The sequence below is a fragment of the Drosophila miranda genome (assembly GCF_003369915.1).
Source record: "Drosophila miranda strain MSH22 chromosome Y unlocalized genomic scaffold, D.miranda_PacBio2.1 Contig_Y1_pilon, whole genome shotgun sequence".
NCBI lineage: Eukaryota > Metazoa > Arthropoda > Insecta > Diptera > Drosophilidae > Drosophila > Drosophila miranda.
In genome coordinates, this window is record NW_022881603.1 from 38,751,771 (window position 1) to 38,776,272 (window position 24,502).

General features: G+C 42.6%; 2 protein-coding genes across 2 annotated transcripts; both read left to right on the forward strand.

Annotated features, from left to right (window-relative positions):
- Nucleotides 1–8,314: 8,314 nt before the first annotated feature.
- On the forward strand, nt 8,315–9,358 carry LOC117191947. The gene is made up of 2 exons (XM_033396693.1): nt 8,315–8,519; nt 8,583–9,358. Exons 1-2 carry the CDS (start codon nt 8,447–8,449, stop codon nt 9,158–9,160), a joined length of 651 nt encoding a protein of 216 aa, XP_033252584.1. The 5' UTR covers nt 8,315–8,446; the 3' UTR covers nt 9,161–9,358.
- A 6,748-nt stretch (nt 9,359–16,106) lies between these two features.
- LOC117191662 lies at nt 16,107–17,018 on the forward strand. Its single transcript, XM_033396468.1, has 2 exons — nt 16,107–16,179; nt 16,243–17,018. The coding sequence occupies exons 1-2, from the start codon at nt 16,107–16,109 to the stop codon at nt 16,818–16,820; spliced, it is 651 nt and encodes a 216-aa protein (XP_033252359.1). The 3' UTR covers nt 16,821–17,018.
- The last annotated feature ends 7,484 nt before the right edge of the window (nt 17,019–24,502 follow it).

The following is a 24,502-nucleotide window of genomic DNA, read 5'->3' on the forward strand; positions in this document are numbered from 1 at the left end:
TCAACCTCAACTTCCTCTTCCTCAACTTCCCGTCTTGCTTCCACCTTTCCAAAAAACTATTTCTCTTTTAGTAACCTATCAGAATGTAAGAGGCTTGCGTAGTAAGCTCAGCATTCTTTTCCGGGATAGTGTTGCATTTGCTTCCCACGTTATTGTGTTTACTGAAACCTGGTTAAAGCCGGACATTCTTAGTTCCGTTCGTCTCGACGGGCAGGGGGGGTTCTAATTGCAGTGGACTCTTACTTCACGTCGGCACACTTCACAGTCCAAGTTCAACAGGAACTGGAATTCCTGTGTGTAAAACTGATTCTTCCCGCTTTCGCTATATTCATTTCTTGCTCGTATATCCCACCTTCTTCGGATATTTCAATTTATGAGCAGCACTTGTCCGCTTTAACCGCTGTTTCTTCCTCGCTATCTGATAAAGATCGTATGATAGTTCTTGGTGACTTCAACTTGCCAGGAACTGTTTGGTCTTCGGAAAACGAGTCTAGTATCCTAGTGCCCATGTCACGACATGACTTTGTTGACGGCTTGCTTGACCTATCCCTGTCTCAAGTCAACCATGTGAAAAATTCCTTGGGTCGATTGCTTGATCTGTGCTTTGTATCGGATCCGACCATAGTGTTGTTAACCCGAGCCCTTCCGCTCACTATACCTGAAGACGCCTACCACCCTACTTTCGAGGTGTCGCTAGATATAGGACCAACTGTATTGGATCGGTCGAGTAGGCTGCCCGAACGTGTCCGCTGCTTTCGTAAAGCCGAGGATTAGGGATTTTGATTGGTCCGCTTTGTACTTGTGCACTGATATCATAAAAGGCACAAACATTTTTATACCCGATACTCAAAATGAGTATTGGGGTATATTAGATTTGTGGTAAAAGTGGATGTGTGTAACGTCCAGAAGGAATCGTTTCCGACCCCGAGCAACGATGTTTTGGATCCAGACTTCTGTGATATGTCACTGCTACAAAAATATTTCAAAACTTCGCCCCGCCCACTTCCGCCCCCACAAAGGACGAAAATCTGTGGCATCTACATTTTTAAAGATACGATAAAACCAAAAACCAAACGCAGAATCGTAGAGGATGACTATGTGTTCTAGAGTGTAAAATCTCAACCAGATCGTAGAATTATTATAGCCAGAATCAAGAAAACAATTTCATTTTTTCTCGCTCTGTCTCTCTCTAACACACAGGTTTCATAGTCGGTTTTGCCAATTGCAAAATATGAGTTCAAGGATCTCAGAACCTATAAGAGCCAGAGCAACCAAATTTGGTATCCACACCCCTGTGATATCGGACCTTGACCGTTTTGTGTCCAAATTTCGCCACACCCCCTTCCGCCCCCGCAAAGGACGAAAATCTGGGGCATCCACAAATCTCAGAGACTATTAAGGCTAGAGTAACCAAATTTGGTATCCGCACTTCTGTTACATCTCACTACAAAACGTATATCTCAAAATTTCGACCCAACCCCTTCCACCCCCACAAAGGACGAAAATCTGTTGCATCCACAATATTGCACATTCGAGAAAACAAAAACGCAGAATCATAGATAATGACCATATCTATCAGATTGCTGAATCTGGATCAGATCGGATCATTTTTGTAGGCAAAAAGAACAAATCAATTTTCTGTGGCTACGCAGCGCCCGACGTCACGCTCAGACTGATTTTCTGTCTCTCTCGCACGCACTCCTTGTCGTGTCGTTTAATATTAGCGGCGTCTGCCGGAGGGAGCCATACTGACTTAGTATCGGGTATAACTGTAGAGTTGCGGTGTCCGCAGCAACTCACGACGTTCCACCTCGTTTACAATGCTCTTGGCACATTTTTCGATTCTTGTGTCCCGCTTTCTTGTCCGACTAGATCTGGAAAACCCCCTTGGTTTACCAAAGAGTTATCCAGTCTAAAAAACTTCAAATGAAGACTTTATAAAAAATTTCAAGAAGTGGGTTCTCCTACTTCTCACTCTCGCTATGTATTAGCTCGGTCAAACTTTTCAGTTCTTAATGCTCAATGCTATAAGAACTACCTATCTCGATGCAGGATACGTTTTTCTCAGGACCCTAAACAGTTTTACAGCTTCGTAAACAGTAAGCGTAGAACGTCCGCACACCCATCCTCGCTATCATTTTGTAATACGTCGGCAAATAATGATCAGGCAATTGCCGATCTTTTTGCCCAATTCTTCCAAACCACCTATTCTGAGGAAAGCTACTCTGGTCCGTACCCATACGGTTTACCGAGGTCGAACGGCATTTTCAGTCCCTTGTTAAATGAATGTTCCCTACTTCATGATCTTCGACTAGTTAAGCCGGTGTTTTCACCGGGTCCAGACGGGGTTCCAGGTTGTGTACTCAGGTACTGCGCCGAGGCTCTGTGTGGACCTTTGCTTAAACTATTCACCCTATCCATTGATTCTTCTTGCTTCCCCCCGATCTGGAAGGAATCGTTTATAATTCCTCTCCATAAAAAAGGTAGCAAGTCTGATGCAAAAAATTATAGAGGTATAGCAAAGTTATCCGCTATTCCTAAACTGTTTGAGAGGGTTTTAACTCCGCACTTGCAACATCTCTGCAAGTCACTTATATCTCCAACTCAGCATGGATTTATAAGGCGGCGATCAACCACCACAAACTTATTAGAGTTTACCTCTTTCATTATTAAAGGCTTTCAATGTAACTTACAGACGGATGTTATTTACACCGACTTTAGTAAAGCATTCGACTCTGTAAACCATTCCCTTTTAGCGCATAAACTTGACCTTTTAGGGTTTCCGCCCAACCTCCTGAGATGGATTTCTAGCTATCTTTGTTCTAGGTCTCAAAGAGTCCTCTTCAAAAACTCCCTCTCTTTCCCAGTAAAGGTTTCTTCGGGAGTACCACAAGGCAGCCATCTAGGCCCCTTACTCTTCACACTCTTTATTAATGACTTACCTTCAGTATTAACATACTCTCGAGTACTTATGTATGCGGATGATGTTAAACTCTGTGTCCAGTACAAGGACATTTCATTTCATTCTCGCTTGCAATCCGATCTCAATAACTTTCAGTCATGGTGTTGTGCAAACTTGTTACACCTTAATGCCTCGAAATGCAAAGTTATGACATTTCATCGTTCTAGCCCTTTGTTGGCTCCCTACACCCTATTTGGTGGTTCTCTTGAGAGAATTACCCTGGTGGATGATCTGGGTGTTATGTTAGACCCCAAGTTAAAGTTTTCCGAACACATTTCTACCATGGTAAATAAGGCCATGGGCGTGCTTGGGTTTATAAAGAGGTGGTCAAAGGAATTTGACGACCCCTATATAACAAAGACTCTCTATACCTCGCTTGTTCGTCCGATCTTAGAATACGGCTCCTGTGTATGGTGCCCTCAGTACAAAGTACACCAGGACCGTATAGAATCAGTACAGAAAAACTTTTTACTCTTTGCTCTGCGGGGCCTTAACTGGGATGCGGGTGTAAGACTCCCATCTTACTCTAGTAGACTACTATTATTAAACCTCACATCCTTAGTTAACCGTAGAAAAATTCTTGGTGTGATATTTATGCACAACTTGATCAGGGGTGACATAGACAGCCCTGATCTGTTGAGCCGCATAACCTTCACGATTCCTATTAGACTGACTAGAAATTTTATACCGTTGTTCCTTCCACTTTGTAGATCGAATTATTCCTTGCATGAACCGTTTAGGGTCTTATGCTCGGATTATAATTCCCTCTACCATATTATATCCACCACTAATTCTCTTCCTCTTATTAAATTATTAATCCTTACACACCTTTCTATTAATTAGTAACTGTAGTGGTATTTGTACTTTGATTGCATGCTTAGTTTCTTAGTAAGTTTAGTACTAATTTTCCTCGAATGTTAGTCTAACAGCTATCTTTCTTGCATGTTCGCGTTTGGTTCGGCTACGCACCGCGCGTCATGCGGCAGCGCCCCTCGGTCGGTTGGGCGGGAGGAGGGCTGCGTTTTGCCTGGGATCCGCGCGTAACAGCCTTCTGCTGGTGTCACACGGGCCACTTGACGGTGCAGTAACTGCATCGCCTCTTGAAAGATGCAGTCATTGCATGTCAACGTCCACAATTAAAACGGTTTGAACAACAGAGGTCGAAGTTCACCAAATGGTATATAGGAAAAACACTAAAAATAAATGTTTATTCTAATGCTAGTGAAAATGTTGAAAAAATTGATATTTCTAGGCATTTATAGCATTCCCTCTAAATATTTTTTTCCAGATTGTTCAGGCGGATATTTGGTTTTCAGAGAGGGAGAAATAGAAACCAATTTGTAGACACACTTAAGCATCGCAGGATGCAGGATGGACACAATTAAATTAAATAACACCATAGTTAATTACCGGCCACACAGAAACACTCGGGCCAAACACGAGACTTGATTTGCTGGCCACCAGAAGGGTGCTAATGTCCAGCTAATGGATGCGGGTGCGGGTGTGCGTAAGCGAAATAAAGAATGATTTATGGCGCTAAGCTAACTTAAGTTTCGCTCAGTTTTGTTTCGTTCTACGCATTTTCTTGTTCTCACAATTAGACACTGACCACCCTGCAGAGGAGTAGGTGTGTAGCAGTTCCAGTTCCCCTTCTGGGCAACCTTTACAATGGAGCCATCAACTTTTGATGCAACTTATAACCATATCTGGCCGTAAACGCGCTAATGGGCCAGCATTGATTGGATATATCGAACCCACTCAAGAGCCGAACCATCAACTGCCCGAATGTCCGCCATCAAAGCAAAGTGTTATCACAGCAGTATCTGATCAGTGGTGGAAGTCGGTATCTGTGGCAGCGACAGCGACATTGGATGCGGCAGTGGCAATGTCTCGTAATGCACAAAAGGCGTTTAATGTTAACGACTAAATGGTCCCCAAGTAACTTCACTCCTTCCGTTGGCCTTTATAAATTGTGTTATCCATAAAGTTGATAAGTGTATACACATATATATACCCGTAGTTATATATTGAAACACACTCGCACAAAGGAGTCTCCTTTATTTCAATACACCATTTAGTAAACTTTTTCATAGATTTGATTAGAATAGTAGTTATTGTAAAGCAGTCTGGGTAACATAAGTAATCGGAAGTTTCCCTGAGTGTACAGTTGAGGTTTATCCTCGCGGCTGCTTTATCTCGCGCAGCTGCTGAAATATGCCCACTTCCGCCGCTGCTGCCCTGCCTCGTCGCCCTGTTCATTTGGCTGTTCCCGCTGCTGTTGCACAGCATAAAATCCACTCAGCCATGCCACATAAAACCCGCAAAAAAGGCGATGAAATTATGGTGCCTGCTCATTGTGATGTCGGAGGTGTAGGAGCATGGCGAACCAAGGCAAGAAACGACGAACATTGGCCCAAAGCTGCACAGATGCCCTGCATTCCACGGAGTATGCGGTGGCGAGATATGTCTATGAAAGCTTGTTACAAATCAACTTTAATGATGAGAGCGATAATATGAGGGAGTATTGTGAGGCAAGATAGGCTCCATAGCTGCAGGAGGCATGACCTGCCACATGACGGGCAAGTTTTTGGCGCTCGGTTCTGGTTCTTGAAACTCCTTCAGTCCCCTGCAACGTCAGAACTGATTAACGAGCTGCAAATGATGTTATGCGCAACGGCCGCTGGCACAGCGTAAATTACAAACAATCGGGCGTGCCACAAGAGGGGACAATGAGCTCTATAATGATGCTAATGATTATGTTGATGTGGCATTGTTCGCGTGCGCAGACAGCTCGGCATCCCTTTCACTTGTTGCCTCGTGGCAGCTGTTGACACTTAAGTGGCCGCAAAAACAAAAAACGAGTAAGCGAATGAAGGCAGAGGGAAGATAGTTCGACTTTGTAGCTCGCCTCCAATCCCACGAGGAACCCAAAAACTTCCCAGGCAATTGGCAGATGTCAGCTTTAAGCCATTTTAAAAAGCAAATGTCTGACAAAGCTGCAAGTAAAAGTTTTTATGCGCCACTTGGCCCGGCCATTCACAACTTGTACGTGGCAAATAAAACTGCAACCGGGGACTAATGCTGTCCCCTTTCAAGGCGTCTCCCTTGACTATGCAGTTGTAAGCCATAAAATCTGCTTAATATACGTACTTCCAACCCAGCCACAGATTCGGAATTTATTTTTAAAACTGACGAGGCGAAGCTTGCAATACCTTACTGGAACAAGACTATCTGGGATGTTGTAGATATATATTAGATCATTCTAATGGCTTCGCTACTTCCAACAGGTTCAATGCATTGATCAGCGATTGAATCAAAAAGGCTGACAGATGCACTGATTAACTGATGGACAGGAAACTAAACAGAATTGATGAATGAACGGAACGGCAAACGCTGACACTTGAAACACGGACACAGATAGACGAATGGACCAGGGATGGACATCTGTGTAAGCGTGTGCCTAATTTACAGAGAAATGGAGGAAGAAACAGATACATATGATGATGGACAGACGGATGGAGTGACTCGGACTCATACACTGAACTGACGGGCGGACATATTAACGGATACAAAGATAAAGTACGAATAGTATGCGAATGCCAGTGATATGATACCACCGCTAGGGTATTACCAAAACAAAGATTCAGAAATGCTAACGAGGAGAAATGTGTTGGCACTGGCGCAGACTGGGTTACAAAAGACTCGTGGCTTGGGGACCAACACGTTTTGGTTCACCTTGTGACATGGTTCGATTTACAGGTCAGCTGTTCTCAAGAATATTTGTCTTGAGTCTGTGAGTCTGTGAGAGAAATGCAAATCTAGGAGACCCCACAGCCCGTTGCTTTCGCCTTCAAAGCTAATCATTTGCAGGTTTCCATATTCATATCTGGCAAAGTGAAAGTGCTTGATTAGGAAAAAGAAACATATGAAATTTGCTACCTATAATGGGAATATACGAGTATGTATGTATGTATGGACTGTGATGACTGATTATCGGCCTCGCCAGCGATTAGTGGATATGCAAATGGGTTCTTGAGATTGGGCTCGTGCATATAAATCAGAGTGTAGGACAGGCCGAGTCACTCATGCTGAAGATGAACAGCAGCCACACGTCGATGAGGATTCTGTTGCTGGCGCTGCTGCCTTTGCTGTTCGGCGATACGACTGTTTCAACTCAGGTTCACCAAGCCCTTCAACTAATTAGTTTTATCTTTTTTGATAGCAAGACATCTGAAACTTCGGCCCCTGCGTCCCGAAGAGGTCCACGAACTGGGCAGCTCTCCGGCCCTGGGACGATCTGTATCCAGTGGAATCCATCGAAGAGAGCGAAAGTTCAGCAAGTAAGGCCACAGTCAGGGAGATCTGCTTCAACACGGAGAGATCAGGGAACGATCTAACACCTTACTACGATGTGGATAGCGATGGCGATGAGGAAATATCTTTCAAGAGTTCTAATGCGATGACTTCTGTATTGTTTACTATAAAAACAGATGACTGTAATCTGAGCGAACTGGTTGGAGGGCTGCTCACTGTCAGAGGTCAGAGTTTTTTATACCCGATACTCAAAATGAGTATTGGGGTATATTAGATTTGTGGTAAAAGTGTGTAACGTCCAGAAGGAATCGTTTCCGACTCCATAAAGTATATATATTCTTGATCAGCATCAAAAGCCGAGTCGATTGAGCCCTGTCTGTCTGTCCGTCTGTCCGTCCGTCCGTCTGTCCGTCCCCTTCAGCGCCTAGTGCTCAAAGACTATAAGAGCTAGAGCAACGATGTTTTGGATCCAGACATCTGTGATATGTCACTGCTACAAAAATATTTCAAAACTTCGCCCCGCCCACTTCCGCCCCACAAAAGACGAAAATCTGTGGAATCCACATTTTTAAAGATACGATAAAACCAAAAACGAAGAATCGTAGAGGATGACTAATCGATCTAGAGTGTAAAATCTCAACCAGATCGTAGAATTATTATAGCCAGAACCAAGAAAACAATTTCATTTTTTCTCGCTCTGTCTCTCTCGAACACACAGGTTTCATAGTCGGTTTTGCCAATTGCAAAATATGAGTTCAAGGATCTCAGAACCTATAAGAGCCAGAGCAATAATGACCATATCTATCAGATGGCTGAATCTGGATCAGATCGGATCATTTTTGTAGCCAAAAGCAAGAAATCAATTTGCAGTGGCCACGCAGCGCCCGACGTCACGCTCAGACTGATTTTCTGTCTCTCTCGCACGCACTCTTTGTCGTGTCGTTTAATATTAGCGGCGTCTGCCGGAGGAGAGCCATACTGACTAAGTATCGGGTATAACTGTAGAGTTGCGGTCTCCGCAGCAACTCACAACGTTCCCCCTGAGTTTGCATATGCAAAATGATTGCTGAACTTTCTTTGTCTTCTCTCTGCTGGGCATAAAAGTCGGGCAGAACTTGCCGATTGTTTCAGTTGGGTTTCTACGCGATCACGCAAAAGATCATCGAGAAAATGAAATCGTTTGGGAACTTCGGGGCATTCTGCCTACTCATCCTCGTCGCGGGTCTCAGTGCTGGAGTTGAAGGTGAGAGACATGGAGATGGAGAGAGACGAGTCGGCCTCATTAATGATCTCGTTTGATCCGTAGCTCGGCGGTTGGCCCTGCGTCCGTTGTCGGTGCGGGAGCTGCGCGCTGCCCTGAGGGAGACAGGTCTGGATGAAGATTCCGAGGCTGGAAGATCGCTTTCCTCTGCTTTGGCTGGCATCACAGGCTTCGCTCTGGGCATCACCAAGGGCGTCGGTGGCTCCCTACTCTTTGACGTGATCACCTCGAATGACACAATCCAGTATGTCACCAATCTGCTGAACACCACCTCCTCCTCAACGACGGGGAGCACTGGCACTGCTCAGGAGATCTGCTTCAAGAGCCGCAGTGCCGATGGAGAGACCATCAGTGGACGGAGTAGCAATAACAGAGATTCGAGTGATGATCTAGTCTACAGCGATCCCATTAGTTCAGAGCTGTCCGGTGAGGAGCGACAGTTGGGCGCAGGGACTGGCACCGGCACGGGGTCATCCGGTGGAGGCGTCACCTGCATTGTGCTCAACTCTGGAGTCAGGCGGCGACGTCAGCTGGTGGCACGCCCTGATACGACTGCAAACACTCGCAACCGCAGGCGATTCCGGCGCCAGTCTAAGCGGCGTGTCGACCAGAGGGTTCGCTGAGCACAGACTTTGAACTTAGACGACCCCTAACCTACTTTAAGCTATCTCTTATTTATTGATTTCGATTAGTTTATTAAATTTTAATTGTTCCGCACGTGGGCGCGCTGTTATATATGGTCGGATGACACAGGCAAAAACCTACATTGACATATTTTATGATTTGCTGACATGCACTCTGACGACATTCCACACTCGACGAAAAAGAGTGTTCTCTGAAACTCTCCAACCAATTGAGTCCAGAACGTATATAAATTTGATATACAATCTGACATTAAAATAAAGTTTCAGTTTACCGTTTTTATGTATTTTTTCCCAATTGATATTTAGTTATACTTTAATACTTATGATGCTTGAATGTTCTTCCTGTTAACTCATTCTTGATGACAGTTTTTTTAACTTAAGGATTTTCGTAAAGGAAATTTTTTAGTTGTAGGCAGTTTCAGATATACCCTGTAGCGTGCAGGTTTGGGATAGCTGTCGTTTACCCATACTAGTATGAAGAGATTTCGTGTGCACCTCTAGCTATGCTATGACTAAGCTCGCCGGATTGTCGGGGTTCGTTCTACTCTCTCCTATCACATACTGACACACACTCGCATAATGTTTTAGGAGCACATTTAAAAATTAAAAAAAAAGAAGAACCAAACATAAAACTAACAACAGAATCCAGGTTTAACCGGAGCAAGGAATTGGTTATGGGACTAACAAGTTGGTTGTGGAAAGTGTGGACATACTTATCAATTACTTTACTTAAATGATGAGAAACTCCGGTGTTAGTGAGAATCTCTATCTTCTCTACCCTCCCAACCTATGCTATACAGGTAACCTGACCGTATAGACCCTTGAATAACGTTAAACAGTTATCATCCCACCACCTTGATCATGCCTTTCTGAGGACGGACTCCTGAATTTGGAACATATTATGATTGTACTTCAAAATCAATATCAATATATATATATTTCAATAAATCAATAATCATCTAATTAAATTATTGGAGGTGGTTTTCTTAACTTATAATTAAATTCATTTTTTTGCTGTGTCTCGATAGCTTAATATATATGTAAAGAATTGAGAAGAAATATTAGGAAAAATAAAGATTTAAAAATGACCATCATATATGGGTAACAGATTCTAAAGGGGTGAGAGGTACCAATACATTATGGTTACGGATATATAAAGGTGATATCAATAGAAAAATATATGTAACACGCAGGTTAATTCCCAGCTCAGTGCATATATGTACTTGTTCTTATTTACAAACTCACAGCGCTTTTGGTAGGCTAGTACCGTTTATTCCATCCGTGATCGTTGAGCTCAATGTATCAATATATATATTTCAATAAATCAATAATCATCTAATTAAATTATTGGAGGGGGTTTTCTTAACTTATAATTAAATTCATTTTTTTGCTGTGTCTCGATAGCTTAATATATATGTAAAGAATTGAGAAGAAATATTAGGAAAAATAAAGATTTAAAAATGACCATCATATATGGGTAACAGATTCTAAAGGGGTGAGAGGTACCAATACATTATGGTTACGGATATATAAAGGTGATATCAATAGAAAAATATATGTAACACGCAGGTTAATTCCCAGCTCAGTGCATATATGTACTTGTTCTTATTTACAAACTCACAGCGCTTTTGGTAGGCTAGTACCGTTTATTCCATCCGTGATCGTTGAGCTCAATGATGACGTTGGTGTATACTTCTAAGGAAAAGAAAAGATATTTAATACGAGTATATATGCACGTGAGCGTACTAGAGTGTACTGCTTTGTAATCTCAAGAAAAACGAGGGGGAACGTTGTGAGTTGTTGCGGACACCGCAACTCTACAGTTATACCCGATACTTAGTCAGTATGCTCTCCTCCGGCAGACGCCGCTAATATTAAACGACACGACAAAGAGTGCATGCGAGAGAGACAGAAAATCAGTCTGAGCGTGACGTCGGGCGCTGCGTAGCCAGTGCAAATTGATTTGTTCCGTTTGGCTATAAAAATTATCTGCTCTGGTCCAGATTCAGCAATCTGATAGATATGGTCTTTATCTATGATTCTGCGTTTTTAGTTTTCTCGAATGTGCAATATTGTGGATGCAACAGATTTTCGTCCTTTGTGTGGGCGGAAGGGGGTGGGGCGAAATTTTGAGATACACGTTTTATAGTAAGATCTAACAGGAGTGCGGACACCAAATTTGGTGACTCTAGCCTTAATAGTCTCTGAGATTTTTGAATATCCCCAGATTTTCGTCCTTTGCGGGGGCGGAAGAGGGTGGGGCGAAATTTTGAAACAAACTCGTCTCGGTCCGATATATTAGGAGTGTGGATACCAAATTTGGTCTAGCTTTTGTAGTCTCTGAGATCTAGGCGCTAATACTCATTTTGAGTATCGCGTTTGGTTCGGCTACGCACCGCGCGTCATGCGGCAGCGCCCCTCGGTCGGTTGGGCGGGAGGAGGGCTGCGTTTTGCCTGGGATCCGCGCGTAACAGCCTTCTGCTGGTGTCACACGGGCCACTTGACGGTGCAGTAACTGCATCGCCTCTTGAAAGATGCAGTCATTGCATGTCAACGTCCACAATTAAAACGGTTTGAACAACAGAGGTCGAAGTTCACCAAATGGTATATAGGAAAAACACTAAAAATAAATGTTTATTCTAATGCTAGTGAAAATGTTGAAAAAATTGATATTTCTAGGCATTTATAGCATTTCCTCTAAATATTTTTTTCCAGATTGTTCAGGCGGATATTTGGTTTTCAGAGAGGGAGAAATAGAAACCAATTTGTAGACACACTTAAGCATCGCAGGATGCAGGATGGACACAATTAAATTAAATAACACCATAGTTAATTACCGGCCACCCAGAAACACTCGGGCCAAACACGAGACTTGATTTGCTGGCCACCAGAAGGGTGCTAATGTCCAGCTAATGGATGCGGGTGCGGGTGTGCGTAAGCGAAATAAAGAATGATTTATGGCGCTAAGCTAACTTAAGTTTCGCTCAGTTTTGTTTCGTTCTACGCATTTTCTTGTTCTCACAATTAGACACTGACCACCCTGCAGAGGAGTAGGTGTGTAGCAGTTCCAGTTCCCCTTCTGGGCAACCTTTACAATGGAGCCATCAACTTTTGATGCAACTTATAACCATATCTGGCCGTAAACGCGCTAATGGGCCAGCATTGATTGGATATATCGAACCCACTCAAGAGCCGAACCATCAACTGCCCGAATGTCCGCCATCAAAGCAAAGTGTTATCACAGCAGTATCTGATCAGTGGTGGAAGTCGGTATCTGTGGCAGCGACAGCGACATTGGATGCGGCAGTGGCAATGTCTCGTAATGCACAAAAGGCGTTTAATGTTAACGACTAAATGGTCCCCAAGTAACTTCACTCCTTCCGTTGGCCTTTATAAATTGTGTTATCCATAAAGTTGATAAGTGTATACACATATATATACCCGTAGTTATATATTGAAACACACTCGCACAAAGGAGTCTCCTTTATTTCAATACACCATTTAGTAAACTTTTTCATAGATTTGATTAGAATAGTAGTTATTGTAAAGCAGTCTGGGTAACATAAGTAATCGGAAGTTTCCCTGAGTGTACAGTTGAGGTTTATCCTCGCGGCTGCTTTATCTCGCGCAGCTGCTGAAATATGCCCACTTCCGCCGCTGCTGCCCTGCCTCGTCGCCCTGTTCATTTGGCTGTTCCCGCTGCTGTTGCACAGCATAAAATCCACTCAGCCATGCCACATAAAACCCGCAAAAAAGGCGATGAAATTATGGTGCCTGCTCATTGTGATGTCGGAGGTGTAGGAGCATGGCGAACCAAGGCAAGAAACGACGAACATTGGCCCAAAGCTGCACAGATGCCCTGCATTCCACGGAGTATGCGGTGGCGAGATATGTCTATGAAAGCTTGTTACAAATCAACTTTAATGATGAGAGCGATAATATGAGGGAGTATTGTGAGGCAAGATAGGCTCCATAGCTGCAGGAGGCATGACCTGCCACATGACGGGCAAGTTTTTGGCGCTCGGTTCTGGTTCTTGAAACTCCTTCAGTCCCCTGCAACGTCAGAACTGATTAACGAGCTGCAAATGATGTTATGCGCAACGGCCGCTGGCACAGCGTAAATTACAAACAATCGGGCGTGCCACAAGAGGGGACAATGAGCTCTATAATGATGCTAATGATTATGTTGATGTGGCATTGTTCGCGTGCGCAGACAGCTCGGCATCCCTTTCACTTGTTGCCTCGTGGCAGCTGTTGACACTTAAGTGGCCGCAAAAACAAAAAACGAGTAAGCGAATGAAGGCAGAGGGAAGATAGTTCGACTTTGTAGCTCGCCTCCAATCCCACGAGGAACCCAAAAACTTCCCAGGCAATTGGCAGATGTCAGCTTTAAGCCATTTTAAAAAGCAAATGTCTGACAAAGCTGCAAGTAAAAGTTTTTATGCGCCACTTGGCCCGGCCATTCACAACTTGTACGTGGCAAATAAAACTGCAACCGGGGACTAATGCTGTCCCCTTTCAAGGCGTCTCCCTTGACTATGCAGTTGTAAGCCATAAAATCTGCTTAATATACGTACTTCCAACCCAGCCACAGAGTCGGAATTTATTTTTAAAACTGACGAGGCGAAGCTTGCAATACCTTACTGGAACAAGACTATCTGGGATGTTGTAGATATATATTAGATCATTCTAATGGCTTCGCTACTTCCAACAGGTTCAATGAATTGATCAGCGATTGAATCAAAAAGGCTGACAGATGCACTGATTAACTGATGGACAGGAAACTAAACAGAATTGATGAATGAACGGAACGGCAAACGCTGACACTTGAAACACGGACACAGATAGACGAATGAACCAGGGATGGACATCTGTGTAAGCGTGTGCCTAATTTACAGAGAAATGGAGGAAGAAACAGATACATATGATGATGGACAGACGGATGGAGTGACTCGGACTCATACACTGAACTGACGGGCGGACATATTAACGGATACAAAGATAAAGTACGAATAGTATGCGAATGCCAGTGATATGATACCACCGCTAGGGTATTACCAAAACAAAGATTCAGAAATGCTAACGAGGAGAAATGTGTTGGCACTGGCGCAGACTGGGTTACAAAAGACTCGTGGCTTGGGGACCAACACGTTTTGGTTCACCTTGTGACATGGTTCGATTTACAGGTCAGCTGTTCTCAAGAATATTTGTATGTTATATCCAGCAGTCTGTGAGAGAAATGCAAATCTAGGAGACCCCACAGCCCGTTGCTTTCGCCTTCAAAGCTAATCATTTGCAGGTTTCCATATTCATATCTGGCAAAGTGAAAGTGCTTGATTAGGAAAAAGAAACATATGAAATTTGCTACCTATAATGGGAATATACGAGTATGTATGTATGTATGGACTGTGATGACTGATTATCGGCCTCGCCAGCGATTAGTGGATATGCAAATGGGTTCTTGAGATTGGGCTCGTGCATATAAATCAGAGTGTAGGACAGGCCGAGTCACTCATGCTGAAGATGAACAGCAGCCACACGTCGATGAGGATTCTGTTGCTGGCGCTGCTGCCTTTGCTGTTCGGCGATACGACTGTTTCAACTCAGGTTCACCAAGCCCTTCAACTAATTAGTTTTATCTTTTTTGATAGCAAGACATCTGAAACTTCGGCCCCTGCGTCCCGAAGAGGTCCACGAACTGGGCAGCTCTCCGGCCCTGGGACGATCTGTGTCCAGTGGAATCCATCGAAGAGAGCGAAAGTTCAGCAAGTAAGGCCACAGTCAGGGAGATCTGCTTCAACACGGAGAGATCAGGGAACGATCTAACACCTTACTACGATGTGGATAGCGATGGCGATGAGGAAATATCTTTCAAGAGTTCTAATGCGATGACTTCTGTATTGTTTACTATAAAAACAGATGACTGTAATCTGAGCGAACTGGTTGGAGGGCTGCTCACTGTCAGAGGTCAGAGTTTTTTATACCCGATACTCAAAATGAGTATTGGGGTATATTAGATTTGTGGTAAAAGTGTGTAACGTCCAGAAGGAATCGTTTCCGACTCCATAAAGTATATATATTCTTGATCAGCATCAAAAGCCGAGTCGATTGAGCCCTGTCTGTCTGTCCGTCTGCCCGTCCGTCCGTCTGTCCGTCCCCTTCAGCGCCTAGTGCTCAAAGACTATAAGAGCTAGAGCAACGATGTTTTGGATCCAGACATCTGTGATATGTCACTGCTACAAAAATATTTCAAAACTTCGCCCCGCCCACTTCCGCCCCCACAAAAGACGAAAATCTGTGGAATCCACATTTTTAAAGATACGATAAAACCAAAAACGAAGAATCGTAGAGGATGACTATGTGTTCTAGAGTGTAAAATCTCAACCAGATCGTAGAATTATTATAGCCAGAATCAAGAAAACAATTTCATTTTTTCTCGCTCTGTCTCTCTCTAACACACAGGTTTCATAGTCGGTTTTGCCAATTGCAAAATATGAGTTCAAGGATCTCAGAACCTATAAGAGCCAGAGCAATAATGACCATATCTATCAGATGGCTGAATCTGGATCAGATCGGATCATTTTTGTAGCCAAAAGCAAGAAATCAATTTGCAGTGGCCACGCAGCGCCCGACGTCACGCTCAGACTGATTTTCTGTCTCTCTCGCACGCACTCTTTGTCGTGTCGTTTAATATTAGCGGCGTCTGCCGGAGGAGAGCCATACTGACTAAGTATCGGGTATAACTGTAGAGTTGCGGTCTCCGCAGCAACTCACAACGTTCCCCCTCGTTTTTTTTTGAGTTTGCATATGCAAAATGATTGCTGAACTTTCTTTGTCTTCTCTCTGCTGGGCATAAAAGTCGGGCAGAACTTGCCGATTGTTTCAGTTGGGTTTCTACGCGATCACGCAAAAGATCATCGAGAAAATGAAATCGTTTGGGAACTTCGGGGCATTCTGCCTACTCATCCTCGTCGCGGGTCTCAGTGCTGGAGTTGAAGGTGAGAGACATGGAGATGGAGAGAGACGAGTCGGCCTCATTAATGATCTCGTTTGATCCGTAGCTCGGCGGTTGGCCCTGCTTCCGTTGTCGGTGCGGGAGCTGCGCGCTGCCCTGAGGGAGACAGGTCTGGATGAAGATTCCGAGGCTGGAAGATCGCTTTCCTCTGCTTTGGCTGGCATCACAGGCTTCGCTCTGGGCATCACCAAGGGCGTCGGTGGCTCCCTACTCTTTGACGTGATCACCTCGAATGACACAATCCAGTATGTCACCAATCTGCTGAACACCACCTCCTCCTCAACGACGGGGAGCACTGGCACTGCTCAGGAGATCTGCTTCAAGAGCCGCAGTGCCGATGGAGAGACCATCAGTGGACGGAGTAGCAATAACAGAGATTCGAGTGATGATCTAGTCTACAGCGATCCCATTAGTTCAGAGCTGTCCGGCGAGGAGCGACAGTTGGGCGCAGGGACTGGCACCGGCACGGGGTCATCCGGTGGAGGCGTCACCTGCATTGTGCTCAACTCTGGAGTCAGGCGGCGACGTCAGCTGGTGGCACGCCCTGATACGACTGCAAACACTCGCAACCGCAGGCGATTCCGGCGCCAGTCTAAGCGGCGTGTCGACCAGAGGGTTCGCTGAGCACAGACTTTGAACTTAGACGACCCCTAACCTACTTTAAGCTATCTCTTATTTATTGATTTCGATTAGTTTATTAAATTTTAATTGTTCCGCACGTGGGCGCGCTGTTATATATGGTCGGATGACACAGGCAAAAACCTACATTGACATATTTTATGATTTGCTGACATGCACTCTGACGACATTCCACACTCGACGAAAAAGAGTGTTCTCTGAAACTCTCCAACCAATTGAGTCCAGAACGTATATAAATTTGATATACAATCTGACATTAAAATAAAGTTTCAGTTTACCGTTTTTATGTATTTTTTTCCAATTGATATTTAGTTATACTTTAATACTTATGATGCTTGAATGTTCTTCCTGTTAACTCATTCTTGATGACAGTTTTTTTAACTTAAGGATTTTCGTAAAGGAAATTTTTTAGTTGTAGGCAGTTTCAGATATACCCTGTAGCGTGCAGGTGTGGGATAGCTGTCGTTTACCCATACTAGTATGAAGAGATTTCGTGTGCACCTCTAGCTATGCTATGACTAAGCTCGCCGGATTGTCGGGGTTCGTTCTACTCTCTCCTATCACATACTGACACACACTCGCATAATGTTTTAGGAGCACATTTAAAAATTAAAAAAAAAGAAGAACCAAACATAAAACTAACAACAGAATCCAGGTTTAACCGGAGCAAGGAATTGGTTATGGGACTAACAAGTTGGTTGTGGAAAGTGTGGACATACTTATCAATTACTTTACTTAAATGATGAGAAACTCCGGTGTTAGTGAGAATCTCTATCTTCTCTACCCTCCCAACCTATGCTATACAGGTAACCTGACCGTATAGACCCTTGAATAACGTTAAACAGTTATCATCCCACCACCTTGATCATGCCTTTCTGAGGACGGACTCCTGAATTTGGAACATATTATGATTGTACTTCAAAATCAATATCATTATATATATATTTCAATAAATCAATAATCATCTAATTAAATTATTGGAGGGGGTTTTCTTAACTTATAATTAAATTCATTTTTTTGCTGTGTCTCGATAGCTTAATATATATGTAAAGAATTGAGAAGAAATATTAGGAAAAATAAAGATTTAAAAATGACCATCATATATGGGTAACAGATTCTAAAGGGGTGAGAGGTACCAATACATTATGGTTACGGATATATAAAGGTGATATCAATAGAAAAATATATGTAACACGCAGGTTAATTCCCAGCTCAGTGCATATATGTACTTGTTCTTATTTACAAACTCACAGCGCTTTTGGTAGGCTAGTACCGTTTATTCCATCCGTGATCGTTGAGCTCAATGTATCAATATATATATTTCAATAAATCAATAATCATCTAATTAAATTATTGGAGGGGGTTTTCTTAACTTATAATTAAATTCATTTTTTTGCTGTGTCTCGATAGCTTAATATATATGTAAAGAATTGAGAAGAAATATTAGGAAAAATAAAGATTTAAAAATGACCATCATATATGGGTAACAGATTCTAAAGGGGTGAGAGGTACCAATACATTATGGTTACGGATATATAAAGGTGATATCAATAGAAAAATATATGTAACACGCAGGTTAATTCCCAGCTCAGTGCATATATGTACTTGTTCTTATTTACAAACTCACAGCGCTTTTGGTAGGCTAGTACCGTTTATTCCATCCGTGATCGTTGAGCTCAATGATGACGTTGGTGTATACTTCTAAGGAAAAGAAAAGATATTTAATACGAGTATATATGCACGTGAGCGTACTAGAGTGTACTGCTTTGTAATCTCAAGAAAAACGAGGGGGAACGTTGTGAGTTGTTGCGGACACCGCAACTCTACAGTTATACCCGATACTTAGTCAGTATGCTCTCCTCCGGCAGACGCCGCTAATATTAAACGACACGACAAAGAGTGCATGCGAGAGAGACAGAAAATCAGTCTGAGCGTGACGTCGGGCGCTGCGTAGCCAGTGCAAATTGATTTGTTCCGTTTGGCTATAAAAATTATCTGCTCTGATCCAGACTCAGCAATCTGATAGATATGGTCCTTATCTATGATTCTGCGTTTTTAGTTTTCTCGAATGTGCAATATTGTGGATGCAACAGATTTTCGTCCTTTGTGTGGGCGGAAGGGGGTGGGGCGAAATTTTGAGATACACGTTTTATAGTAAGATCTAACAGGAGTGCGGACACCAAATTTGGTTACTCTAGCCTTAATAGTCTCTGAGATTTTTGAATATCCCCAGATTTTCGTCCTTTGCGGGGGCGGAAGAGGGTGTGGCGAAATTTTGAAACAAACTCGTCTCGGTCCGATATATTAGGAGTGTGGATACCAACTTTGGTCTAGCTTTTGTAGTCTCTGAGATCTAGGCGCTAATACTCATTTTGAGTATCGGGTATAAAAAAGGGGCGTGTGTTACATCAACGAGTAACTACGATCCTCTATTGACGTGGTCGAGAGACATGTCAACCAGGCTGAGTAGTACTGCGCCTCCGGAAGAATCCAACAATAATGCAATCAATTCGAGTTCATTATTGGGTGTCGCTGGCGCAGCTAAATCAGTTGACGATGGGGTACATTAGCTCCTTAGCTTGACTTCAGGTTGCCGATCCGATTCGACGTCGGTCTGCGGACTACACTTTCATTGGAGGCTCGATAACGAGGGGCATCAATGACGCCAAAAATAAAGTTCCGGAGGCGCCTCTTGGTTTTCGCCGTGCATCCACACGGTTGTTGAGGCTTTCGACAGACAACGCCAAGCTGCAGGTCTCGCTGTTCGGTGTTTTCCCGCGGGTTCACTACTTGTCTTTTCGACCCGCCCCACAACTCTCGTAGACCACACCGTATATGCACTCCTATGCAACGGATGATCGCACGAGCAGTACCGTGGCTACGGGCCGCCGTCCTATAACACAAATTCTTATATATATATAGTGACATATCTATAGTCCATGCTCCGCATACCCTTGTCTATGTCTATTACCCTGCACCCACAATACTATAAACAATACGACACCCTCAGCTTCGAACCCTCATAAACAATCTCACGCTCGAAATGGACCACGCGCAGCCGATTGCAGGCAATGTAAACAAACACCCTAAACTGGAAGTTGAACATAAAACAATAGATGCCGCCCTAGAATCCAGCCGCACTAGAATCCAGCCGCACCAGAATCACGCCACTCTTCTGAGATCAATTACGAATCGATTCTCAAGAATCACACCATCCTAGCTGACCAATCAGAGGCCCTATTCTCAGCCACCCCCAAGTAATGCAACACCGATCATACGCAGCGGAAGCCTTTCATCAAAAGCCGCCTTTCCCACATATCGATCGAGTCACGTACTCCATCTCCGAAGCCGAAGTCGAAGCCAACGCCTCCGAATCCAAATCCGAATCCCAAACCGAGCATCATAATATAAATAGTCTGCATCTAAGAAGCCAACTCAGTTCTGTTCAAGACAAACGTCAATCGCGACACCGTCGGAGAATTCAACCAAAGTTAATTCCGTTCAAGACTTCAGAACTCAGTCATCGTCGGGGAAATAATTAATCAATGTACGCTAAAGTTTAAGTGAAGAATAAAACCTTTTTTAAAACGTAAACTGAAGTGTCGCATATTTAATTGGCGCAGCCGGTAGGATCTCAGTTAAAAGTGAATCCCTTTTTTTAAGACGATCAATTGGCGTAGTGACAGTTACAGTGCGTAATAACCTACAGTGATCAGAGAAAAAGTAACGCTAATACTAAAGAGATCCGCCAAAGAATCTACACACGATTGAAACTCAATTAATATTAGGAAAAAAGTAAATAAATAAAAGAAATCAGCATGCCGCTAACAGAAATACACCTGAACCAAGCCTTGAAGTCAATCAGGCAAATTCCACCATACGACGGATGCCAAGAACGCCTAAGCTCGTTCATAAGTAGGATCGAGTACATCTCCGAATTGTACTCAACAGAAGACATCCGGCAACAAAGCATCATGTACGGAGGGTCAACTGTGCGGACGAGCACAACTTTTATCACAAAGCCTTCAACCCAACACCTGGACCGATCTAAAAGCAGCCCTAATCAGCAAATTCAACAACCACACTCCATACGAAACGCTGCTACAACAATTACACGACACCAAATTCAATGGGAATATTCGTAAGTTCGTAGAGGAACTAGAAATTAAGTCAAATGTTATAGTAAGTAAACTAAATCTGGAGACGAGCCCAGAAAATAAGATAATCTTTAAAAACGCTCTGGCAAATGCCACCAGACATACCATAGAAGATGCTCTACCCAATAAACTGTTCATCATTTTAGCAAAGAAAGACATTTTTACTATGGCTAATCTAGAAAAATCAGCTCAAGAGTTAGGAATCTACGAAAATTTCGTAACTGATAACAAGAATCAAGAACACTCAAGAAACGGAAATAACAACCTTAGGAATGCTGGAACTTATTACCCTCGCTATAGTAGTAACGATTATAACAATCAAAACCCAAGTACTTCCAGAAATAATCATGGATCGAATCGAAATAATTCAGGAAATAATGCCGTAAATAATAAAGGATTATTTAACGAATTTAGAAATTCCTTAAACCAGGGCAGAGTACAGAATCCCACAAACTATCAAATCAATCAGACTCAGGCAGGTAGCAGTGCACCAAATCAGCCAGTCAAACGATCTAGGGAAAGCCAAAGCGGACAAATGAAAATGGATGTAAATTTTCAGCAGAGTGCCTCGGAAGAAATCGAGGAAGACCATATATAGAAATAATCGTAAATAATAAAAAATTAAGAGGTATCGCGGACTCGGGATCGTCAATAAATATAATAAAAGAGAACTATACAGATTCCAAAGTCGATAGCGACAACCTCACCGTCCATACCATCAATGGACCCGTCCGTCTGACTCAGAGCATTACACGTAATGCAACCAAAAACTGTCCGACAAAACAAAAATTTTATATTCATAATTTTTCTGAAAATTATGACATACTCTTAGGCAGAGAATATTTGATGGCCAGCAAAGCCGTCATCGATTACCGAAATGAAACGGTAACGTTAGGAGAAAGGTCATACCCAATCATCCAAAGTGGAGAAGCAATTGCCGTCGGCAAGACCGCACACAAAGGTGTTAAGCCATCTTCAAAGGAAGATATAACTACACCTAAGTGCCTTGACCCATCTCCTGAAGGAGAGCAATACTTCGCTTCCGCATTAGAGAATGAATTAAGGGAATGCAACCAGCTAAGGTTGGAACATTTAAATGACGAAGAAAAAGAGAAACTAAAGAAAGTTCTCTATGAATTTAAGGACGTGTAGTATAAAGAAGGTGACATTTTGACCTTCACCAGTACTATAAAGCACGAAATTAAAACCCATCACGAAGATCCTGTATATCGTCGACCATATAAATATGCTCAAATACACGATCAAGAAGTGACTCAACAAATGAAAGATATGATTAGACAGGGAATCATTCGTAAGTCGAACTCTCCCTATTGTGCACCCATCGCTATGATACCAAAGAAAATAGACGCTTCAGGAAAGCAGAAATATCGTATGGTAGTAGATTATAGAAGTCTAAACGAGGTGACAATAAAGGATAAATTTCCTACACCCAGAATGGACGAAATACTAGATAAACTAGGTAGGTGCCAATATTTCACAACAATCGATTTAGCTAAGGGATTCCATCAAATTCCTATGGAACCTAGCTCAATCCCAAAAACAGCTTTCTCCACGAAGCATGGTCATTACGATTTCACTCGTATGCCCTTTGGGCTGCCCCCGCTACCTTCCAAAGATGTATGAACAATCTGCTAGAAGAGTTAATCTTCAAAGATTGCCTCGTATACTTAGACGACATCATTATATTTTCCACTTCATTGGAAGAACACCTGTTGTCACTAAGGAGAGTATTTGGAAAGTTGAGAGACGCCAACTTAAAGCTACAAATGGATAAGTGTGAATTCCTGAAGAAAGAAACGGAATTCCTAGGCCATGTAGTAACAACTAACGGCATAGTTCCTAATCCAAAGAAAATATCTGCCATGATAAACTTCCCAATACCCAATACAACCACAAAAATAAAATCATTCATAGGTTTATGTGGATTCTATAGGAAATTCATTCCCAACTTCGCTAATATAGCAAAACCTATGACACTCAAATTAAAGAAACGAGCAGTCATAGACCCAACAGAGGAAAAATACGTCGAGGCCTTCGAAAAATTGAAAGTACTTATCACCTCAGACCCCATCCTCGCATTCCCAGATTTCAACAGAATGTTCACGGTAACAACCGATGCAAGTAACATTGCATTAGGAGCAGTGTTGTCGCAAGACCACAAACCAATCTGCTATGCAAGTAGAACCTTAAACGAACACGAAATCAATTATTCAGCAATAGAAAAGGAATTACTAGCTATAGTTTGGGCAACTAAGTATTTCAGATCATACCTGTTTGGTAGAACGTTTGAGATATTGAGTGATCACAAACCCTTGATTTGGTTGAATAACCTCAAGGAACCAAATATGAAGCTACAACGATGGAAGATCAAATTAAATGAATTTGACTTCAAAATAAAATATTTACCCGGAATGGAGAACCATGTAGCCGATGCGCTATCAAGAGTAAAGATTAACGAAAACCTACTCGGGGAAACCATTAATAGTGATTGTGCAACGGTCCATAGCGCGCAAGAAGATAATACAAATTATATTCCACTTACAGAGACCAATCAATTACTATAATAGGCAAATAGAACTGATTAAAGGTAATGAGGATAAGGTAGAAACATCCCACTATTTCCACAAGATACTGATAAAAATCACATATACCGAAATGACAGAATCATTAGCAAAAGATATAATAAAGGAATATGTGTGTACCAAAAAGAGTGCACTATATTTCCATAACGAAGTAGACTTCCCACTGTTCCAAAGGGCATTCCTGGAGATAATCAGTCCAAATCACTTCACTAAACTGATTAAATCCAGTACCAAACTCATAAATATTCCCAACTACTCCGAATTCAAAGAACAAATATTGAAGAATCATAAAGAGCTACTTCACCCAGGTATCGAAAAGACCACTAATTGGTTTAAAGGAAAATTCTACTACCCCGATTATCAAAAGCTAATCCAAAATATTATCAATGAGTGTCCTACGTGCAACGTTGCTAAAACTGAGCATCGTAACACCAATCTTACCTTCGAAATCACCCCTGAAATACAAAATATCAGAGAAAAGTATGTCATGGATTTCTATTTGGTAGGCAATCAACAATTCCTATCATGCATTGATGTATATTCTAAATTCGCTACCCTTGTAGAAGTTAAGAGTCGTGACTGGTTAGAAACCAAGAGAGCCATCATAAAAGTCTTTAACGAAATGGGCAAGCCACAGGGAATTAAAGCCGACAAAGATTCAGCCTTTATGTGCGCAGCATTGCAAGCATGGTTGAATGCGGAAAATGTGAAAATCGAAATCACCACCAGTAAAAACGGAGTTTCTGATGTAGAACGACTACATAAAACGATCAATGAAAAATTAAGAATCATTTCAAGTGAGGATAACATAGAAAACAAGCTCACAAAATTCGAGTTAATTCTATACACTTATAACCATAAATCGGTTCATAATACTACAAAAAGATCCCCAGCTGATATCTTCCTG